Genomic DNA, 22,756 nt, shown 5'->3' with positions numbered 1-22,756 from the left:
CATCTATTACAAGTAGGGATGTTAAAAAGCAGTTGCATGGTTACGTGCACCTCAAGAACAGGCCAGCAGCCAGCCCCCCAGGAGCAGGGCAGAGCCCACATATAGCCTGTAACAGTAACTGATAAGCCCAGGCTTCAGTTAACCATTTGAACAGTTATACTTTTACATCCCTAATTACAATAGGAAGTCTACTCTCTCCATCCATACATTCCATATTGTGTACATGACTCAGTAAAACCTATTAGGCCAGTGGTTCCCAAGCTCCAGTCCGCGGCCAGCTGCTGGTCTGCGACTTGGTGGCTGTCGGGCCACTGTGGCTGCCAGAGCTCAAGTCAGGTGTTCTCGATAGCTCAGCTCCAGCAGCCATGGTGCTACTGGCATGTCAGGAGAAGGCGAAGCAGGAGGTGCATCCCTCCCTCCTCCAAACTTGGGGAGGGAGGGAGAGCATGCGCTGCGAACAGCTGCTCCCCCTGCCCACATGGCAGCTTTTGCTGGCATCAGTGCTGAGGCACCAGCAGGAGTAGGCAGAAGGAGGCGGCAGCACCTCCTCTCTCTTCCCCCCTCGGTAATGGCAACTAGTTGGGACTCCACCCTTGGCCAGCAGCGGCGCTGAGGTGGCGACAGGAGGTGGCACGTCCTCCCTCAGCAATGGCAGCTCAGCTGAGATGCTGTGCTTCCCAACCCTTCCCCCCTCCACAGGGGCATGAGATGTGCTTGGGGAAAGAGGGAGTGCGAAGGAGGAGGGAGCATGTGCGCAGGCAACAGCCACTCCCCCCCTGTGCATGGCAATAACAGCCATGCTCCTTAAGAGAGGCAGCCTTGCTCTGGGGAATGTTGTGGTTGGGGGGCAACGGGATGTTGGGTGAGAGTATGGTGGGGTCACGAGGCAAGAGGCTGTAGGTGTCAGAGGCTAAAGGGTCAAAAGGGCATGAGGCATAGGGATGGGTGGTAAAAGGATGTTAGGCACTGGGGAGCAAGGGGCTGGGTTGGAGCTAGGGGGCCAAGTACCATTGTATTTGTATATTTGCCGGTCCACCAAAAGTTTGTCAGTTTTCTAGTCTCCAGCATTTAAAAAAAAAAAAAAAAGTTGAAAACCACTGTATTAGACTCATTAGACTACCCATTACTCTTTTACAGACCTTCTCTTCTAGCAATAAATTGAAGAAAGCATCCCCTTCTGTTCAAGTGATGGATATTAAAACCCCATTGCCTCCAGGTTCACAAACAATTCCATCACAACCCACCTTCTCATGAGATGCAAGAAAAAGTTAATTAAGCTCTATGGTGTCACTTTCTCTGCTGGTCCTTTCCAGGGTCACATCCTTATCATCAGGACTTGTCGAACCGCAGCGAGCCCTGCTCACCAGCCTCGCTGTCCGGTGTTCTGCGCATGTGCAGATTGTTCTGCACATGCGCAGATTGCCGGAACCCAGCTCTTCCGGGTTGCAACAGAGCGAGTAGATTGCATTATTTGTCGAGCCCTGCTTATCATTGACCTTGACAATCCTATTTTAACAATTTGGCCACAAACTGGCCAAGTCCCAGACTCTGCATCTTGAATTATTTTATTTTAATAAAAGAAGACTTCAGACCATTCAGTCATCTGCTTTTGTAACAAGAAATCAGAAACAGGAACGGCAACTGTGACAAGATCCTTTGCTATGGTCTCATCTAGCTACATAAGGAAATTAACCAGCATTACTACTGTAACACAATACTTCACTAAATTGAAAGAAGGCCACTATTCTTCTGACTATGAGAGTTCACCTGGAGAATTATGTCAATAACGATACTGGAAAAATTATACCGTTACAGTAGGACTGGTAAGTTTTCCTGTGTAGACAGTCTAAGTGAGAATTTTAACAGCCCCTCTACTCAATTTTACAACTCACTGGTGAAGGGAAGATTTTCTATTTGCTTATTGAACAAAAGTCTTTATTCCTACAAGACACTCAATCAGTTTCCTTACTAAAAGTGTCATCTTAAAATCTTTTTTGCTTACAATGGAACTGTTCTGATGTTTTATTGCGATACTACAGAGTGTAGACAGGTGGATGAAATAATCTGTTTTATTGGACCAACTTCTGTTGTGGTGAGACACACGCTTTCAAGCTACCCAGAGATTTTCTTCTGGTCTGGGAAAGTACTCAGAGGATAAGAGCTAAACACAAGATTGAAGAGACATACAAAACTGAAGAGACAGTTTAGCATAAAGAGTTTTTGAATATGTGCTAATAAATCCACCTTGTCTCTTCAATATCTTGGGAATGACATGGCTATAGCAACATTATACAGTATCACAATGCATGGAATAAGGTATACAAAATTAAGTTTCAGTACAATATTTTGGATAATTTAGGATCAAAAGTGTAAACCTCCCCCCCAAACTTATTAAAAAGTCGAGTCTTTCCTTTTACATCCTAGGCCAAATTTCGATATTTACTAGGATGGAGTAGTTTTAAGCCATGCAATTCTGAAGCTGACAGTTTAATAGCTGCTTTAGTCTATCTGAGAAAAAGTAGGCTTGAAGATAGAAACAAACTTGAATTAACTGTGTTTCCATCTCAGGACTCAAGAGAAAAGTTGCCATTCATGCTATTTGGTATAGAGTTCAAAAGGGCACAGAAACAAATACTTAATTTTCATGCTCTTCAGGATCAGGTCACATCAAACATATTGCTCCTCTTCTGACCCCAGCTAGCTATTAAGCTTAAGTTCAAGCTTGAATCGTATTTTCTCTCACCCACCACAAAAGGAGATTTTCTTCTAGCCTCAAAATAAGTTTTGCAGTACCAAGTAGTTTTTTTTGCTTGAAATCATATCAATACTGCTTTGAATGCTGGAGGTGTTGCAACACATTAAAAAGGTCAGATAATTAGAGATACATTTGCAGTTAAACTTACTGAAAATGAATTCCCTATAGGATAAAAATTAATTGGATGTTATGGTACTGGATCCATTTGCTATTAGTTCAGTTTGAGTGCTTAGTTATCAAATAGTTAGAGAGAGCACAAAGGAACTAAGCAAAATAAGGGCTTCTCAGACACTGTAAAGTTACTGGGCTGAAACTCTCTCACTCAGGAGTGTGAAAAAAAATCAGCTCCCTGGAAGCAAGTTTCAGTGTAGAAACTTGTCAATGTAGACAGCTAGCTTTATTGCTGCAAGCTTAGACAAAGCCTATGCCACTGTTGCACTGCAATGGAAAGCTGTTTTTAAAATAAAAATTTATTTATAAATGAACACTCAATTTACAAAGTAAGTCGTTAAATTGTTTCCACAGAAGACGTACACACCACCAATCTAGGTTTAAATACAGGCAAAATGTACTACAAAGGCTATCCCTAGTTATAAGGAACACATAGGTCATGTAATTCCAGATGATGTTGGAATGCTGACTCATTTGGCAGCTTGTCAGTAAGCCACATGATTTACTGAAGTGTCTGTTTCTCACTGCTGATGGCACGTGAGTCCCCTGGGGTGGGGAGAAAAAGGGAATTGCTCAAACTTCCATTCAAAATCATTTAAAAAGTGATACCACTGACATAACAGAAGAGTTAACCTCTTGCAATATGATTTGTATTTTCAGTTCCCAACTGTAATTTGATTGTATTAAGGACACCGTTCAGCAAGGCATTTACAGATGTGCTTAACAACATGTGACCAGGATTTACATGCTTAAAGTTAAGCATGTACTTAATTACTTTGCTGGATTTGGGCTAGCGTTTTCCCATCACAGGCGTAACTGTCCTTCTGGAAGCCTATGATGTACTTCAGTTTGTAACAGAGATGGGAACCTCAATATTGTCATAGCTACATAACCCCATTATGCTGGTATTTAATTTTTACAAACACCCAAAATAAAGAGGACAATCTATACAGATGTAGAGGAATATATTTATGTCTCTTTAACAGTGCCAAATGTTTAATTTACACTACAGCTTCTGGCCAGTCCACACATTTGTCTTACTGTATGAACAAGCAAGAAAGTAAGGTGCTGTCCGGGCCCCTCTGCCCCATCACACAATACATGTGCCATTAAATCACAACCAAGGAAGGAAGCTGTTAAAGTTGCCCAGACCCGTAATCAAACTAACATCCACACTACTGACCCTGCAGTATTTTTCCAATCCTATCATCTAATTAAAAATGTCAGTAGCAATTTACATTATTTTAATGTAGTAAGATGTATTATCCTTATTACTGTGCTTTCAGAGTCTTATTACACCTCAAGATGCAAATGGTCCAGTAAGAACCTTGATCAGCTTATGTAATAATTTTTTTTTGTATTGCTGCAATACTCCGTTTTCTGCTGAGGATCTGGGACACATACTGCTAGGCATTATGCACAGATGTACTAGACAGTCACTGCACTAAAGAGCTTACCCAGTTGAAGCATAGGACAAAACAAAGCAGACAGATGCAAAAAATAAGTGAAGAAGGTTGAGGTAACAGCGAGACAAGTTTCGCATGATAAGCGGCACATCTATTGCTTAGCCCTACAGTTTTGTTTAGTATAGTAGAATTGGAATAAAGAGTCCTGGGGTGTTTTTACAATGCTACTGTAAGTATAATTGAGTTAAAGTATATTTCTTGGCTGTGACTGGTTAAGTCGACAAGCAAAATGCGTCATGTACATCCTCAAGCAACACTGTTGGAATTGGACTACTTTAAAAACTTGAGTTATTCTAATACCAGTTTTATTAAGAAAGTTTTTAGAAGTATTTAAGTCATTTATTTTAAACAGATATTTTAAGACCTCCTCTGCAAGTTCTCCAGGTTTTCAATACATACACTACATCCTAGACTGGACAGTGTTAAGTCTTCATAATGGAAAAAAGAGTCTGACTAGTGGTATCAGAACTGGTGAACTGAAGACATTAAAGTAACATGTGAAATGCAACGGCAAAAAAAATACAGTATATTTTATTATTTATATTCACTCAAAGTCCTCATTTTGTCTTACTATGTGAAACAGCTTAGGTAGAAATTACAAGTCCGCTATTACCCGATATGGTGATAAACCCTTCTAAAATTGGCTAGCAAGTTATTTTCAGAAACAGAAGTAAAAAATTACAAGTGTTAAAACCTTAAAAGATCATATTATTTAAGTCAAGAGATTTAGTACACTGTTCACCTTCAGTGGTGAGATGCCACCAAAACCAGGAATTTTCTACTCAAAGTAGTAACATTTAGATGTGCGTATGAAATGTTACACATTAAAGGCAAAAATGTTTAAAAGGGTGTACAATTAAACTCTTAACTTTAAGCCAAGAAATTCTAAACGATAGGTCCCAGAATAGCCTTAACCATGTGCTTAGTGCACAATATACAGGGTCTCATTATCTGATCACAAAATTTACATTAATAGGAAAGACAACATGCAATTTTTGAACCTTAGATTAATGCATTTTACACGAGGGAATGAAATTCAAAAATTGTGACAGTCTTACTACAAAACAAATCAGAAAATAGAGATCTATTTATGTCAAGATCTGTTATATAATGAAAATCCTTACTGCAGTTCATGGTTACCATCAGAAGGATTTAAGCTTCCCATAGCAACCTTACTCCCGATCCTGCGTGTTCACATATATATGTAACTTTGCTCAGGTACACAGTTCCATTGAAGGTAATGGGGACTATTTACCTGAGTAGTCAAGATATACATATGCATAATAAAAGACAGGACTATGTAGCACTTTAAAGACTAACAAGATGGTTTATTAGGTGATGAGCTTGCGTGGGCCAGACCCACTTGAAGTCACCTAATAAACCATCTTGTTAGTCTTTAAAGTGCTACATAGTCCTGTCTTTTGTTTCAGCTAGACTAGACTAACACGGCTACATTTCTATTACTATTCTATATGCATAATAGTTTGCAGAATCAGTGCTCTATTGTGGAATTCCTTTACTTTGTACAATTAAACCTCAGACAAAGCTGCGGGTGGTTTAATATTTTGGTATTTTTTCTAAGCTGAAATTCAATTTTCTTTCTAATTATTTGTTCCCTGTCTTTGACTGTACAATCCTGAAATATAGTTGAATGGATTTTCTATTAACTTCCCAAGACAGTCAACTCAGTGCGCTAAGACACAGCATGTGTGATCTTGGCTCCAAATAATTATCACATCGTCCAAAACAATTTCCTTTGGTTTTCTATTAATGATAAAAAAAATAAAATGTTATTTCAGAAAGTTAAAATTTGGGTTTCTAAAAATCTGCATTTTTCCACTTCTCCAGGGGGATATTTTCCCTCCTACAATCCATGAAGTTAGAGGAAAATCCTGTCAGAATAATTAAAGTATTTTTCATTTCACTGGTTTTCCTTTGTAAATCTTTCAGACTCCTTCTCTCCCCCCAGTATTTTAATTACTTTATTCAAATCTTCCTGTCCTCTAGATGTTTTTATTTTATTCCGGATATAGATTGGGAATGGGAAACGTCACATTTAGTAGGACATTCGTCCATTATTTTTATATTTGCAATCTTACGCTTTTGTAATGTCCAGAATCCCACCACAACGGTGGAAGCACAGCCACTGTATGTTTATAATGTACAGACCAGCAGTGAATAAATGCTGACTTTTTTTGATGGTACCATATGAAGAAGATTCGTATGAACAAATCATTTTAATCCTTTTTGCACTGGCCTTCGAATTCAGTATGGAGACAGTATTTAAGGTTGTTCCACATACACCAGTTTCTAACAAATATAATCACCCTCCACAGTGGCTGGACAAGTTACATTTTTGTAAGGCACTTTTAAGCACTGTCTCACATCCCACTCCCCAGAAAGGGGGTGGGGAGAAAGAGGAAGAGGTAAAATACCTTGATACAGGAGGAGTGCCTTATGCTAAGGGCATCCTTTTAAACAGGTTTCCTTTTCTTTTTGAAGCTGACTGCCCTGGAAGACCTAAAATACAACTGCAGCTCGCAAGACTAGTTGCTCATCGCCTTCAGCTTTCCCTGTGTCCCTCTACATCAGTTTAGTGTTGCACCCCTTCCCAACAGTTACCTCCCTTAGAGCCTTCTAACTCGGACAGTGAGAAGCAAGACTAGTGTGCTTCACATCTTCCAAAACAATTTACTTTGATTTCCTAGGAATGGTGGAAACCCCAGCCCTTCCCGCGGGAGAGCCACGGCAGGGAACGAAAAGGGACTGCTTCATAGTGCCAGAAGGGACAAAGGTGACTTTCTTGCCCTTTGAGCCCAAGTTGCTGCTAAGCGCACACGTTTGGGAATGATCCCATCTTCGCAGCAGCCTCTGAAGTACGAGGCCAATGCAGCGAGAAGGAAAGGCTGCAGTCCACGCGGGAATACGATTACAGAGGCCCGTCTCAGTGCGACCTGCTAAATCCCAGCGACCTAACCCGCCCTAGCCACTGGGGCAACGGGTCTCTACAAAGTGGGGCGGAGGGCAGAGGGGAGCCCTGTGTGGGGGGGGGGGGGGGGACGGCGCCATCGTGCTTTTCATCCAGCCGGCTCCTTGGGCTGCAGTGAGTGGCTGGGACTCGGGCAGTCGCAGGAGACATGCCCAAGGGAGCTGCCTCCCCCTCGCAGTGGGCAAAATCCCTCGGGAGGACTCCCCGAGAGCGGCCTCGGCCCACAATGAAGACGCCTAGCGGCGGGAGAGCGGCCAGGCCTGCTGCAGACAGGGCTGGCGCACAGACACAGGCAGCCCCCGGGTGCGCTGCCTTGCCGGGATATTAATAGCCACCAGCGCCCGGCGAGCTGCGCGCAAACGCCCCCGCCCGGTGCGGTGGCCAGTGAGCAATGACAGCAGCGAGGGGCAGCGGCCGCTCCCGCCGGCAGGGGCTGTGGGGCTGCAGGGCAGCGAAATGCAGCCTGGGCACCTGCCGGCGGCCTCCCCCTCGCCCCACACTTACCGGACAGCTCGTCGGGCTCCAGCCCGCTGTCCGCGTCGGTGCCGCACAGCACGAAGTAATGCGCGAAGCGGCAGGGCGCCGAGCCGGGCCCGGGGGCAGCGCTCCCGCTCATCCCTCCTGCTGCAGCCGCCGCGCCGCCCTGCTCCGCTCCAAGCCCCGGCGCGCGGGGCCGGGCTCTCGCGCTCCGGCCGCTGGGTCACAGCAGCGGCGTCTCCATCCCCAGCGGGGTCTCGGGGGGCAACCGCAGCTCGCGCCGCTCTCCCGGCCTCGCTCCCTTCCGAGCCGCGGCTCGCGCTCCTGCAGAAGCCCGCCGGGCGCGAGAGCACAGCGAAGGGCTCGTGCGCCGCCTGCACGGAGCGCCCAGGCAGTGGCAAAGGCAATGCCCCCCAGCCGCTGTCAGCTGAGTGAGGGGGGTGGGGCAGCGCCGGCTGGGCTGAGCGCCCTCCCTACAGCAGCAACCAGTCACAGCAAGAGGAAGGGGCGGGCCCAGCGCTGCTGCTGCCCCACCCCCCCGCGGGACATTTAAATCACTGCGAGGGGGGGGTGGGGCGCTTTCAGTCCGGCTGCACTCAGTCCTTTCCTCCTAGTACGATACAGTGTGGTCAGAGCCTGCTGAACTTTTGCACAACGAGCAGCTCCGGGTTAGCAAGCGCGGTCCTAAGGGGCAGTGATCTCTCCCAGCAGGACTCCGCAGCAGTCCCTAGAGAGGTAAAGGCGAAGCATGGTTTGTGTGACTCAAGGCCGAAACTGACAGTTCACGGATTGTATGTCACTGTCTCGGCTTTTATTTTAGAAAAGTCCTGTGGCAAGATCTCCTGGGAGGGGAAACAGCCCTAGGAACCACTGCAGCCAGCGCATGTGCGCTCAGTTCCAGCTGTCCCATTCAGCCAAATGAGAGCTTGGGTAACTTTTTTAAAAGCACCTACCTGATTTTAGAGCCTAAGGGTTGGGCTACATCTACACTGGCAGCTTCTTGTGCAAGAACTCGTACAGAAGAGAGCGTCTACACTGGCATGTGTTTTTGTGAAAGAAATGTGCTGTTGCACAAGAGCATCCCTGCCAGTGTAGATGCTCTCTTGCACAAGAAAACTCTGATGGCCATTTTAACCATAGGGGCTTCTTGCGCAAGAAATTCATGTTGCCTGTCTACACTGGCCTCTTGCGCAAGAACAGTTGCGCAAAAGGACTTATTCCTGAGTGGGACTGTCAGAGTTCTGGTGCAAGAAGCCCTGATTTCATACGTTAGAATGTCAGTTTACCTGCACAAGAACACGTGGCCAGTGTACACAGGCAGCAAGTTTTTCCTCATTTAGCATATTTCTGGTGTAAGAACCCGCCAGTGTAGACATAGACCTATTGACTTCAGAAGGCCAGGATTTTAGTTTTTAAAAAAATCCTGGCTCGTTTTTGAATGCGTGGGACTGGAAACAAGGCATAGCAATAGCTCTTAACCCCATTTCAGTCACTTAGGTCTGTGGACTTCAACATAACTACAGGCAGTCCCCGGGTTACATACAAGATAGGGACTGTAGGTTTCTTCTTAAGTTGAATCTGTATGTAAGTCGGAACTGGCGTCCAGATTCAGCCGCTGCTGAAACTGACCGCCAGTTCTGACTTACATACAGATTCAACGTAAGAACCCCAAGCTTCCCTAAGTCAGCTGCTGCTGAAACTGATGAGCGCTGATTCCAGGAAGCCTGGGGCAGAGCAACTCTGCCTCGGGCTTCCTGTAGTCAGCGCTGGTCAGTTTCAGCAGCGGCTGACTTGGGGACGCCTGGGGCAGAGCAGCTGGGGTGCTGCTGGGTTGCTCCAGTAGCACCGCTCCTCGGCGCTACTGGACCAACCCAGCAGCACCCCAGCTGCTCTGCCCCAGGCGTCCTGATTCAGCCACTGCTGAAACTGACCAGCAGCGGCTGAATCAGGACCTGGGGCAGAGCAGCTGGGGTGCTGCCGGGTTGGTCCAGTAGTGCCCAGAGCGGGTGCTGCAGGACCAATCCGCAGCGCCCCAGCTGCTCTGCTCCAGGGTCCAAAACAAAAGCCTGGTCTGCTGGGGGGGGCACACTATCTGCGCCCCCCCCCCCCAGCAGACCAGGGACACGGGGAGCAGAGCAGCAGCGGCAGCGGGGTGCCGCGCCTCTGAGGCTTTGCTCTGGCAAAGTCTCAGAGGCGCGGGACCCTCCCCCCCGCGGCTGCGGCTTCAGTCCCGGTGCCTGTGGTCTGCTGGGGACCGTCCCCAGCAGACCACAGGCACCGGGACTCAAGCGGCAGCAGCGGGTGGGTTCCCGCGCTTCTGAGGCTTTGCTCTGGCAAAGCCTCAGAAGTGCGGGAACCCGCCCGGTGCCCCTGGTCTGCTGGAGACGGTCTCCAGCAGACCAGGGGCACCGGAGCAGCTTACAAACGGGGCTTTCTCGCCCCGGAGCTCGCAGGTAGCAATCCGCTACCTCGACCTCCGGGGCGAGAAAGCCCCGTTCGTAAGTGCGGATCCAACATAAGTCGGATCCGCGTAAGTTGGGGACTGCCTGTACATCAAATTGCAAGAGCAGAGCATCTGCCTTTGGAATCTGAATGAAGGGAATCTTATGGTTTGTTTTCATTGTTCGGGTTGTTATTGCAGAAGAGTGAGAATGAAGACGTTTAATATTTGGCTGTGAAAGCAGTGAGGCTTATGGCCATTCTGATGTGTTTCAGGAATGAGTTTGGTCTGTTTTTTTCCCCATTTCCTTAATCCCCTTGTTTTAATATCACATGATGGCTGAAATGTTGGAAAGGTCATTTGTTTGGCTAACTTACTTTGGATGATGGACTCTCAAATTCAAACACATTAGCGGTGGAAAATACCCACTGAAGTAGTATATCCTCTTTATCCTTGCAGGACTGCTTCCTATACTATATTTTCTAGAGTTTTATTGTGTGAAATTTAAAATATCCCAAATGTTGGGCTTCCACCATGTGCCTTAGGCAACTATTCCATCATCTAATCAGTCTGTTTCTAAGGAAGTTTCTCCCAATACTTAACATAAAGCTTTACCTTTGTTTTTTTCATTCAATTCCATTATTACTCATAGTCCTTGTACCATCATAAATATTCTTCTATCTTGGTGTTTGTAGTCAATAAATAATTGAAAGTTATAGAGTCCATTTTCTCTTAGCAAAGCTATTAACATTGAGAGATGTTAATCCTTCCTTGTAAATCATCTCCTCCAGCCATCTAATACAGGGTGTCCCCACTATAAGTTGCCCCAGTGTACATCCATTCCACACTGAAGTCACTGACGTTTGTGGGAACTGATGTGTTATAGGTCCTCCCATTCCGGGCTATAAATCATGTGAAACACTCCCCACAATTTGCTTAAATGGAAGTCAGCCACAGGAAAAAAAATTCCCTGCTTTAAGTTGTTTTGCTGTAAGCCCAAGTGTTTTGGAATGATCTCGGACTTATAATGAGGAGGGCCTGTAATTAGCTAAGTTTTTCTCTGAACTCTCTTGAGTTTAGCAGTCAGTCTCTCTCTGACAATGAAGTATCTTAAACTGGACTTAGTATTGCAAGTCTGGATTGCACCAGAGCCATATGCAGAGGGAGAAATGGAGAAAGGCAGACTCTCCTGCTCTGTAATAAGAAGATTGGGTTTTGCCCACAAAAGCTCCTGATACCATCTACATGTTTTGTTAGTCTTTAAGGTGCTACTAGACTATTTGGTTGTTTTTTTAAGTTTTTCCTGTTACAGACTAACTCGGCTACCCCTCTGAAGCTTCTGCTCTGTAATGTTTTTGTAAGCCGTCCCTAATCACATTGGCCTTAGTGACCACAAGTTACATATGCTCCCAGTGCCAAATTACATCTCAATGGTGGGTATTCCAGATTGCTCTTTTTTGCTTTTAAAGCTACTTTTTTTTTCTGTAAACAGGAAAAAAAAATCTGTTAATGTGCTTGTAATTTCTCTGACTGCAGCATGGAGTTTAGTAGGCTTGCTGCCAGTTCTAAGTAGGACCATCTGAGTGGGTTTTTTATTTTCCCTACATCTCACCCACAGCTAGGCTACTTTACATAATTTGGCTTGTTTATTAACTTACTTCTGTTTGACCAGTCAGCTCTGGATCACATGCCTAGAGTTCACTCAGGCCCTAACTCCCATTCAAATGAAACTGGCTTATATGAAGATAATACTCTCTTGTTCTTTGGGTGCAGGCTTCTCTGCTGGAGATGAATGTGTGATATAACATAGTTGGAAAGAGGTACACACAAAATATTTAAAGCTATGTGCATCAGGTCCTCTCCAGAAGAAGCACTCAAACTTTACCGTTTCAGTTATGACTTCTCACTTACATAAGAGGCAATTATATATTACTGTGATTTAGCCAGCTCCTACACAGAGCAATCGTTTTTATTCAAATACACCATGCATATACAGAGACATTTCAATTATATGAATAAAAGCTCTAACTTTTTAAACCAGGAATAAAACAGAACCTTTAAAAAATGTAACTGTAATTAGGCTGTGTCTACATTGGTATGATCTTGCACAAAAGCAGCCTCTTTTGCACCAAAACTTGCTGCCTGTCTACACTGGCTGCGAGTTCTTGTGCAAGAACACTGATGTTCTAATGTGTGAAATCAGTGCTTCTTGCACAAGAACTATGATGCTCTCGCTCAGGAATAAGCTCTCTTGAGCAACTGTTCTTGCGCAAGAGGCCAGTGTAGACAGGCAACATGAATTTCTTGCACAAGAAAGCCCTATGGTTCAAATGGCCATCAGAGCTCTCTTGCGCAAGAGAGCATCTACACTGGCAAGGATGCTCTTGCGCAAAAGCACATCTCTTGTGCAAAGGCACATGCCAGTGTAGATACTCTCTTCTGGAAGAGTTTTTGCACAAGAACTCTTCTACAAAAGAGTTCTTGTGCAAAATCATGCCAGTGTAGATGTAGCCTAAGTATCCAAGAACCCCATTCTCTTGACAAATACAGGTTTCTGTCACCATTTACTCTTCTTGATCTGCCTTTAGGGTCCGCTCTCCTTCACAGCACTTCTCCCACTGTTGTACATATAGTTCAGGGGTGGCCAACCTAAGCCTGAGAAGGAGCCAGAATTTACCAATGTGCATTGCCAAAGAGCAATAGTAATATACATCACCAGCCCTGATCATCTCCCCACCACCACTCTCAACACATCTCACCCACGGGCAGCCTCACCCATTTGTGCCACCTTCTCCTTTTCCTCCTGCCCTCTATGATCAGCTCTTTCTCAGTAAGACACACTGGAGAGAGGAAGCATAGGTATGACAGGCTCAGTGGAGAGGGTGGGAAGTGGCAGGATACTAGGGGGAAAGGGCCTATGGCAGAGCTGGGGGTCAAACTGTGAGCACCCTCCTGTCCAGTGGAAAGTTGGCACCTGTAGCTCCAGCCCTGGATTTGGTACCTATGCAAGGAGCCGCATATTAACTTCCGAATAGCCGCATGTGGCTCTGGAGCCACAGGTTGGCCACCCCTGGTACAGTTCCAACATAACCAATAGAAGAGTCAGGTACTTCCTTCTGAGTTTCACTCCTGTTTTCATTTCTTCTTTTAATAAAGAGGAATCCTCAGGTCTAGCATCATTCTGACCAAAATCACTCAATTCATCCTTCATAACCCTGGCAGACCTGTCTGCCTCACAAGCTCTTCACTGGGTCAAGCTCCTGGGAACTAACCAGTAGTGATATAGCCCCCAGGTCAGGATTTTTCTTGTCCAAATTCTGCCTTGTAATTTATTCTTATCCGGTCTGAGTCTTGCCCTCCAGGCTGGTCTAGTTTAACCACAGCAAGTTGCTTTCTTGCATCATTTACTCCTGGTTCTTTACCTGGCTCCTAACAGGCGTCTGAATTTTTTAAAAAAGATCTTTGATGAGAAACAGTAGCAAGCATAAAAAGAACAGCTAGCAATTTGCAGAGCACTAATTAAACTCAGATGCTTTTCCTTAGATCTTGGGATAAGAGCTTTTTTTATGCCCAGCTTTTCTGTTGTGTATTCTTCCCTCTGCCTGGCTCTCCATTGCCTTGCACTATGTGTTGTCATTTATTCCTTTGCACAGTGGCTGTGCCACATGATCAAATCACTAGTCGCATTTTACCCTCACTTTGCATGGGCATAAATGACTACACAAGCAGGAAAGGCAATTGAGAACCAAGCCTAGGAAAGAATATGGAACCATCCCCCACCTAATCCACATCCTTGTAGTGACAACTGTGTCTTATCTCATTCGTGGAAAATCAGAAGGGAAGATTTTGGCTGAACAGGTTTAGTTTCGCTAGTTAGTTGTGTTTTCTGCTAGCAATGGACAAGCCTCAGCAGTTTCAAGTTGTTACTGTTTTTTGCTTTCATTACTTGCACTTTCCTTAATCTCACAGAAAGTCTTACTTTTCAGAATCTGTCATTTTAAATTGGGTCAAATGTTAACACTGCTTTTCAGTTTTTCCTCTTAGGTTTTGCCATAACGAATTAGACTGTTGCTCTATCAGTCCCTGCATCCTACTTCTGCCAGTGGCCAATGCTTCAGAGAAAGGTTTAAATAATGTTCTGTTGTAAGGATATATTGCACATATTTGTCAGTGACTGACTTTACTGTCTCACACTTAAATTTGCCTCAGAATTCTTCAATGAACGACACCTGTTCCCAATGATATACTAGTCTTGAATTTCTCACATTGGTCCAAAATTTCCTGTATAGAAATTTCAACGTCTACGAAGGCCACACTGATTTTTTTTCCATTGAAAATCTTTATTATTTATATCTAAATATTTAGATAGTGCCATAAGGGAAGAAATGGAGGGACAACACTAACAGAAAATAAGATGCAAATAAATGTGCATAAAGGTTGAAATAACAGATTTTTAGATTTGACAATAAGAAAATGAAATAAATCACACTAGTGTAGGAGTTGACAGGCGAGGTAGTTGAAAAGAGTGGGGTGTTTTTAAGGAGGGATTCGAGGACTGAGATTATTTTAGGCACAGAGAGGAGGATGAAGCAGAAAAATACAAAGGCAAAAGTGTGAAGAGACAAATTAAATAGCAAGAGAAGCAGAGCTGGCAAAGTGCATGAAGCAAATTCACTTTTAGAAAATAATAGATTGGAAATGGCCGTTCTTGCACAAAAACTTGCAGAGTGTCTACATTGCACGCATGTTCTTGTGCAAGTAAATTTACAGTAAAGCATCAGAAGAGGGTTTCTTGCACAAGAGTTATTCCTCTCCCCACGAGGAATAAGCCCTCTTGCGCAAGAAGGCAATGTGGATGGGCAACAGGAGTTCCCTGTGCAAGAAACTTCTATGGCTAAAATGGCCATCAAAGCTTTCTTGCGCAAGAGAGCGTCCACACTGCCATGGACACTCTTGTGCAAAAGCACATCTCTTGCGCAAAAGCACATGGCAGTGTGGATGTGCTCTTGCGCAAGACCTTTTGCGCAAGAGTTCTTGCGCAAAACAGTTCTTGTGCAAGAAGCCTGCCATGTAGACATACCCCTCATGTGTTTTCTGTTAGCAGCATACTGCCATGGCATATTTCTAGCATATGAGTGTATGGAAACAGATAACCATTTACATCTCTGACATCAAGGCCTCAGGACATGTGTAGCATTGTCATAGAATCAGGAAAGATCCAAAGCAGTAAAGTCTCAGACATCTTGTGGCACAGGAACAAATACCTGTATATTTTTGCTGATCGAGGTCATAGAGTAGAGTTGTATCCGCACTATCAAAGTGATTGAGTATTCTTCGCCAAACTTAAGTGCTGACTGTTTATATTTGGCTGTGGCCAAACTCAAGTTTAACACAATTTGGCCACTCAATATAGATAACTCCTCTTATTTATTTTTTTTCCAAAGGAATAATTCATTCCAGTTTTCATGTATAGCTAAGCTTTCTGTATAGCTATCCCCAAAGAAGATTTCAATCCTGCAAACACTGAATTTAGTGGAAGAAGCATGCAGCAAATAAGTCAGTGAGTCACACAGGAGTTCTCCTGACCTAAGCTAAGGCACCTCAGTGCCTTCTGTCTTAATGCAAATTGAACTAAAATGTGATTAGGCTTCCCACTGGTACACTTCAATTTCAGTGAGAAGTGCAAGACAGCTACATTACAATACAACACAGCCCAGTTACAAAAGCACAAGAGGTTTGCTAAGGAATCCCACAATCTATAGCAAATACACAAAAATGAGATGAATGAAAGTTCTGAACAACTTACTGGAATGAATATTCAACATGATATTTTTAATAAAATGGCAGAAGGCCATTTTTTATTCTGTGTTTCATAATTGGTGAACCCATGTTCACAACCCTGTTATAAACCTAGAGATAATCATGGGAGATTAAAGATTTCTGGAGCTCCTAGATCCTATTCTGACTCTATTGTCACAGCTATTTGCAGAATTGTTGCAGCTGTGTTGGTTCCAGGATATTAGAGATACAAGGTGGATGAGGTAATAGCTTTTATTGGATCAGCTTCTGTTGGTATGAAACCTCAACACCTAGTCTCTATCTAGATCTTCAGATCTAGGGAAAGCACTCAGCCTGTCTCAGGTTGTTCAGCATAGGCAATTAACACATAGTGTAAGACCTGAAGAAGAGTTCCATGTAAGACTGAAGCTTTGTCTCTCTCACCAACAGAAGCTGATCCAATAAAACATATTACCTTACCTAACTTGTCTCTCACATATTTTAAGTGCAAAAGCTTCAAAAGGGTAGCAGAGTTCATCTGTAACAGGAAAAACGTAAACAACAACAAATGGACTAGTAGCACCTTAAAGACTAACACAACATGTAAATGGTATCAGGAGCTTTACTTTTGTAAGTGAGCATTCAAAGTCAAGTGGCCTTTAACACCTCTGCAGTCATAGGACAAAAGAAGTTGGGTGGAAAATTAGTGGGTTACAGATGGTTGTAAAAAGACATAAATTCTCAGTCTTTAAAATAATTTTTTGTGTGTGTGAGTATAAACTCTTTTGAAGGTGTTGTGAAAGTTTCCATGGAGGATGATCACTCTATCTGACTTGGTAGTCCTCATGTTGTTCACTGATAGGGCTTTTTTTTTGTCTTTTATACTTTTCTTTTGTGATGTCATCTGAGAGTATACTGATTGTATGTCAGGTTTTATCCACCTAGCTATTGTTGGGGTATTTAATGCACAGAATGATGTACACCACATTGTGATTAGGGACGTGAATGGTTAACAAGTTAACCTTACCGCTTGATGCTTACTGGTTACAGTTAACTGGGAGGAAGGGGCCTGGAGCCGGCTCCTCCCCACTCCTCCTCCCCCCCCATCTGTTCCCATTTAATTGGTTAAACATGTTTAACTGGTTAACTAAATAAAAGGATAAACTTAAAAATAATAAATAGTCTGGTAGCACTTTATAGACTAACAAAACATGTAGATGGTATCATGAGCTTTCGTGGGCACAACCCACTTCTTCAAATGACCGGAGTTTTACATCCCTAATTGTGATAGCCAGGGCTGTCCCTAGAGGGAGCTGGGGCAAACACCCAGGTGCACCTCCACCCGCACTGCAGGCCCTGGCCCCCCACCTCTACATCCTCCACCTCCTTCTCCCAAGTCCTGCCCCCACCACATCCCTTCCTTCCCCTACTCTGTCCCTTCCCATGTGTGATGTAAGATGGAGGATTACCAGGGGCCTGGTGGGAGGCAGAAGCAGAGATCATCCATTCTCTTCGCACTTACTGTACCAGCAGGAGCTGGAGCAGCCTGGCAGCCTGCTCTGCTACACCCTCTCCCCACCCGCTGTGCTCTGCTTCTCCTCTGTGGCAGGAAGTAGAACGCCATAGAGCCAGGGCAAGCTGCTTCCCACTGCTGCTGAGAAGTGGAGCACAGTGGGCTGGAGAGGGTGGTAAGGTGGAGCAGGCTGCCAGGGCTGCTCTGGCTCCTGTCACTGCCGTGAGTGCGGGGCTGGGCAATCCCTGTTGCTGCCCTATGCTACACTTCCAGGTAATCTAGGTCCTTTCCATAGGATGGTTGACACGGCCGCTGTTGGGCTCCATGAAAGTGCAGGACCTGGGGTGGCTGCCCCAAACCATCCTGTGGCTCTAGTGATAGGCATGTGTAGGAGTCATGGAACTTGAAAGGTATCTTATAGGAGTATGGCTCATCATTGCAGTAGAGAGATGGAGATTTTGTATTTGTTGTTATGGCATTGTTTGGTGGTGCTTTGAGTTGTGCTTTTGAGTGTGTCCTGGTCTGTCAGGAGCTTGCTTGTGATGATGAGTTTGGTGAGGTTAGAGGACTGTTTGAATGCTAGAATAGAAAGTTCAGGAAAGCTTTCTCTGGAGATATGTCCCCACTGAGTATGTGTGGTAAATGTTCCATTAGATACCATATGTGTTCCAGTATGGGCTGGTAGGTGACGATTAGGGTCAGAGGTTATGTGTGTGTGTGTGTGTGTTTTAACATATTAAAGGAGGTTCTCTTGGGGTATTTGGGTAACCCATTATATAATGCGATTTACTTCTCTGGGGAGTGTCCTTGTTCAGTGAATGTGGTTTAAGTGTGTTAAGGTGTGTATCCCTTTCTCCTTGGAGTATATTCTGTCTCATCTGAGTACCTGGCTTACACATTTCTTGGTGCATGGTGGCGGGGGGAGGAGGGGAGTTTACTTATTGGATCCGTGGAGGTAGGTATTGTGATCTGAGGGTTTCTTGTACAACTGTTGGTAGCGTACCATTGTTGAAGATGATTGTGGTGTTCAGGAACCTGATGCCCATGTGGGAGTGTTCTAAGGAGAATTTGACGGAGAGTGGTGGTTGTTGAAGTTGTGATGAAAATCTGAGGAAGTTTTGGTTGCCTGTTCAGAGTATGAACATATCAATGTATCTCAGGCATAAAATTGGTTTTGTGGTGCATTTTTCCATTTTGAAGCACTTTGAAGAGGGGAAAGTGATCAGGAATAGTCATCATGGATTCATGAAGGGCAAGTCATGCCTGATCCATCTGATTAGCTTCTATGATGAGGTAACTGGCTCTGTGGATAACGGAAAGTCAGTGGATTTGATATACCTTGACTTTAGCAAAGCTTTTGATACGTTCTCCCGCAGTATTCTTGCCAGCAAGTTAAGGGAGTATGGATTAGATAAATGGACTGTAAGATGGATAGAAAGCTGGCTAGACTGTTGGGCCCAACGGGTAGTGATCCACGGCTCAATGTCACGTTAGTGGTCGGTTTCTAGCAGAGTGCCCCAAGAATCTGTTTTTGGACCGGTTTTGTTCAACATCTTTATTAATGACCTGGATGAGGGGATGGATTGCACCCTCAGTAAGTTTGCAGATGACACTAAGCTAGGGGGAGAGGTAGATACGCTGGAGGGCAGGGATAGGGTCCAGAGTGACCTAGACACATTAGAGGATTGGGTCAAAAGAATCTGATGAGGTTCCACAAGGACAAGAGTAAAGTCCTGCACTTGGGACAGAAGAGTCCCAAGCATTGTTAAAGGTGGGGTCCGACTGGCTAAATAGCAGTTCTGCAGAAAAGGACCTGGGGATTACAGTGGATGAGAAGCTGGATATGAGTCAACAGTGTGTCCTTGCAGTCAAGAAGGCTAATGGTTGCATTAGGTTGCATTAGGAGGAGCACTGCCAACAGATCTAGAGAAGTGATTATTCCCCTTTATTCAGCCATGGTGAGGCCACATCTTGAGTATTGTGTCCAGTTCTGGGCCCCCCCACTATAGAAAGGATGTGGACCCATTGGAGAGGGTCCAGCGGAGGGCAACCAAAATGATTAGGGGCTGGAGCACATGACCTATGAGGAGAGACTGAGGGTATGTCTACACTACCCTCCTAGTTCGAACTAGGAGGGTAATGTAGGCATACCGCACTTGCAAATGAAGCCCGGGATTTGAATTTCCCGGGCTTCATCCTTGTGGAATGAGGAGTAACGGTAGTTCGGACTAGGAAGCCTAGTCCGAACTACCTAGTCCGTGCCGCGTGTAGCTGCGCGGCACGGGGTTCGAACGAGCCGGGATTTAAAAATGGCGGCGCCCGGCTTATGCAAATGAAGCCCGGGAAATTCAAATCCCGGGCTTCATTTGCAAGTGCGGTATGCCTACATTACCCTCCTAGTTCGAACTAGGAGGGTAGTGTAGACATACCCTAAGGGATTTGGATTTATTTAGTCTGCAGAAGAGAAGAGTGAGGGGGATTTGATAGTAGCCTTCAGCTTCCTGAAGGGAGGTTCCAAAGAGGATGGAGAAAGGCTGTTCACAGTAGTGACGGATAGCAGAACAAGGAGCAATGGTCTCAAGTTACAGTGGGGGAGGTCTAGGTTGGATATTAGGAAAAAACTATTTCATTAGGAGGGTGGTGAAGCACTGGAATGGGTTACCTAGGGAGGTGGTGGAATCTCCATCCATAGAGGTTTTTAAGTCTCGGCTTGACAAAGCCCTGGCTGGGTTGATTTAGTTGGGGTTGGTCTTGCCTTCGGCAGGGGGCTGGACTCGATGACCTCCTGAAGTCTCTTCCAGTCCTATGATTCTATGATGAAGACTTTGGCCTACTGGGGAGTCATCCTAGAAACCTTGTCTGTTCTAGGGATGTAAAAAATGTTTAACAACATTAATCATGTCACTGATGGAAATTCTATCAGTTACATGGTTAAGTGGACTCCTTGGGATCCCAGCTGTTGCTGGTACCACAGGCTCCACTCTGGGTCACTGCTGGTCCCACAGGCTGCAGGATCCCATCTGCTGTTGGCTTCACCATCTATGGGTTTGCGTTGCTGCCACCGCCACTGGCTCTGAGAGCTCTGGGCTGTGGAATGTCGATTGCTGTTGGCCTCACCAGCTCTGGGCTGCTGCCACGATCCTGGCTGCCACCAGTAACCTTGCATGTTCTGAGATCCTGGCTGCCACCACCAGCCCTGCAGACTCCAAGATATGGGATCCCAGCTGCTGCCATTGGCCCCATAGGCTACTGGCTGCCACAGTCTCTGTGTTGTGGGCTCTCAGTTGTCACAGGCTCCACAGGCTCCCGACTGCCCACCCATACTTCCTAGCAGAGTTTAAATGGTAACAGGAACCAATAAGCATCCGGTTAACCAGTTAAGTGTTTAAACTCTTACATCCCTAGTTTCTTCCCATGGTTTGGGCAAAGTATATGTATTTTAATGTAAAATTGCTCTGGGTAAGGATGAAATGGATGACTTTGGTGATGTGTTTGGAGGGGATATCACAGTGTTGTCCATTGTCTAATAGATATTTGATGCAGGCAGAGATGCCATCATTGTAGAGGTGTAGGGAAGTTGGTATATTGTTAGTGAATAGGGAAGTGTCATCCTTGGTGCAAGGATGGTGTTCTGAGGGACGTTATTAAGTTGTGTGGAATTTCTGGAGGAAGTCAGTTGTATCCTGGAAGAGGCTGAATCTTTGTGCACTGAGTGGTTTGAGGATTGGTGTGTGGTGTGGTGTTTTTGTTTGTTTGTTTGTTTGAGTCTTGAATGATATTCGCTCTGTAAGAGTGCTGTGGTGGCTGGCAAGGTCTGATGAGTCAGCCTGGGTTCTCTTGTTTGTGTATCTTGGAAATCAAGTGGAAAGTTCCTTGGAATGGGATTGTGATTCCTGTGTTAATGAGGCCAACTGACAACTCTCTGACACCACTTTCTACAGAGAACTCAAAGACGACCCCACACCACAGTTCACCCAAGAATTTAAGGATATCATCGAATCCTTCCTGAAAACATACTTCAAGACAAACCACAACTTCCCTTTCTCTTGCTATCAGAGCTATGGTGTGTTGGCCAGCAGCATGATTATTTAACATCCATCAGGCTAGCCACTCTTATTCCATAGGGGAATAGCCTGGAAATACCTGCTGGTTAGTGTTCTCCTAATGTACTGTCAGTTGCAATTCAAACTGCATTCCACTTTCTGTACTGGATTAATTAAATCATGCCCTGATTTCAGAGTTGGATTGTCAGTACAGCAGCATATAGCTACCAAAGTGAGTATATCACTCAGCTCATGCATACTTGGCTGTCTGCAAGAGTGCTGCACATACTCATGAGTGCTGGCATCTGTGTATGCCACATGCCACCACCAACCAGCACAGCGTGCCTTTTAGGACATTTTTGTAGTGTTTTGTGATGATTCATCCAGGTATTTCTGAGAGTTAGTAGTAGAGTTCCCAGAATGTTCCACATCACACATTTTCTCTACATTTTTTTTTAAAACCCTCACATACTCACATGGCATGTGTGTGTTGGCCATCTGTGGCAGAAGCATGAAGTCCACAGATCTCATGCACATGTTCTTGTGCATGTTGCAGATACAGGAAGCATGATTCTTCTGTGTGTGCAGAGCTTCTGGAAGTGCTGCAACAATGAGGACCAAAATGAAGAGGATGAAGCTATCTTCAAGGAGAAAGTATTGATAGACATACTCAGATAGAACAGGAATCTGGAATTTTGTTTTCATGAGAAACTACAAATGGCAGAAGAGAGTTTCTGGACCTGAGAAATGAACTCCTACTGGTGGGATGCAGGTAGTGCAAGTTTAGGACAACAAACAGTGGCTGCAGAACATTTGCATGTGAAAGATCACATTTCTAGATCTGTGCACGCAGCCCTCCAGTGCAGAGATACCAGAATCAAGATGCATCGACAAGTCAGTAGTGATTGCACTCTAGATGGTTTGTAATGCCTGACAACTACTGATCAGTGGGAAATAATTTTGGAGTTGGGCGGGCAGTGTGTAGTGGCAGGTATAATATGCTGGTGTGATAACCAAGGTACCAGGGAAGCCAGTTATCATACCGCCCATGGCCCCCTCTGTTGATTTTCCAACTCCAAAATTAGGGTGCACCACAAGAAATGGGATGGCCAATCCTCAAAGCT

General features: G+C 44.9%; 2 protein-coding genes across 6 annotated transcripts in view; one reads left to right on the top strand and one right to left on the bottom strand.

Annotated features, from left to right (window-relative positions):
* The window catches only part of DENND5B (DENN domain containing 5B), a 191,149-nt gene extending 182,805 nt beyond the window's left edge, over positions 1-8,344 (bottom strand). For 2 of the 4 annotated variants that reach the window (XM_075940572.2, XM_075940579.2), the window contains exon 1: positions 7,886-8,341. In XM_075940572.2, coding sequence (XP_075796687.2) covers positions 7,886-7,997 — 112 coding nt within the window. In that variant the 5' untranslated portion in view covers positions 7,998-8,341. Of the gene's footprint in view, positions 1-7,885 lie in introns of all 4 variants that reach the window. The other 2 variants (XM_089782208.1, XM_075940587.2) reach the window with 2 other exon arrangements.
* Positions 8,345-8,456: 112 nt separating this feature from the next.
* ETFBKMT (electron transfer flavoprotein subunit beta lysine methyltransferase) overlaps positions 8,457-22,756 on the top strand; it is a 49,900-nt gene continuing 35,600 nt past the window's right edge. For both annotated transcript variants that reach the window (XM_075940544.2, XM_075940553.2), the window contains exon 1: positions 8,457-8,593. The gene's annotated coding sequence lies outside the window, so the exon portion shown is untranslated. The remainder of the gene's footprint in view (positions 8,594-22,756) is intronic.

Source organism: Pelodiscus sinensis, chromosome 1 (assembly GCF_052426305.1).
Source record: "Pelodiscus sinensis isolate ZL-2025 chromosome 1, ASM5242630v1, whole genome shotgun sequence".
Classification (NCBI taxonomy): domain Eukaryota; kingdom Metazoa; phylum Chordata; order Testudines; family Trionychidae; genus Pelodiscus; species Pelodiscus sinensis.
The sequence above is the reverse complement of the archived record's forward strand: the minus strand, read 5'-3'. Positions and strand labels throughout refer to the sequence as shown.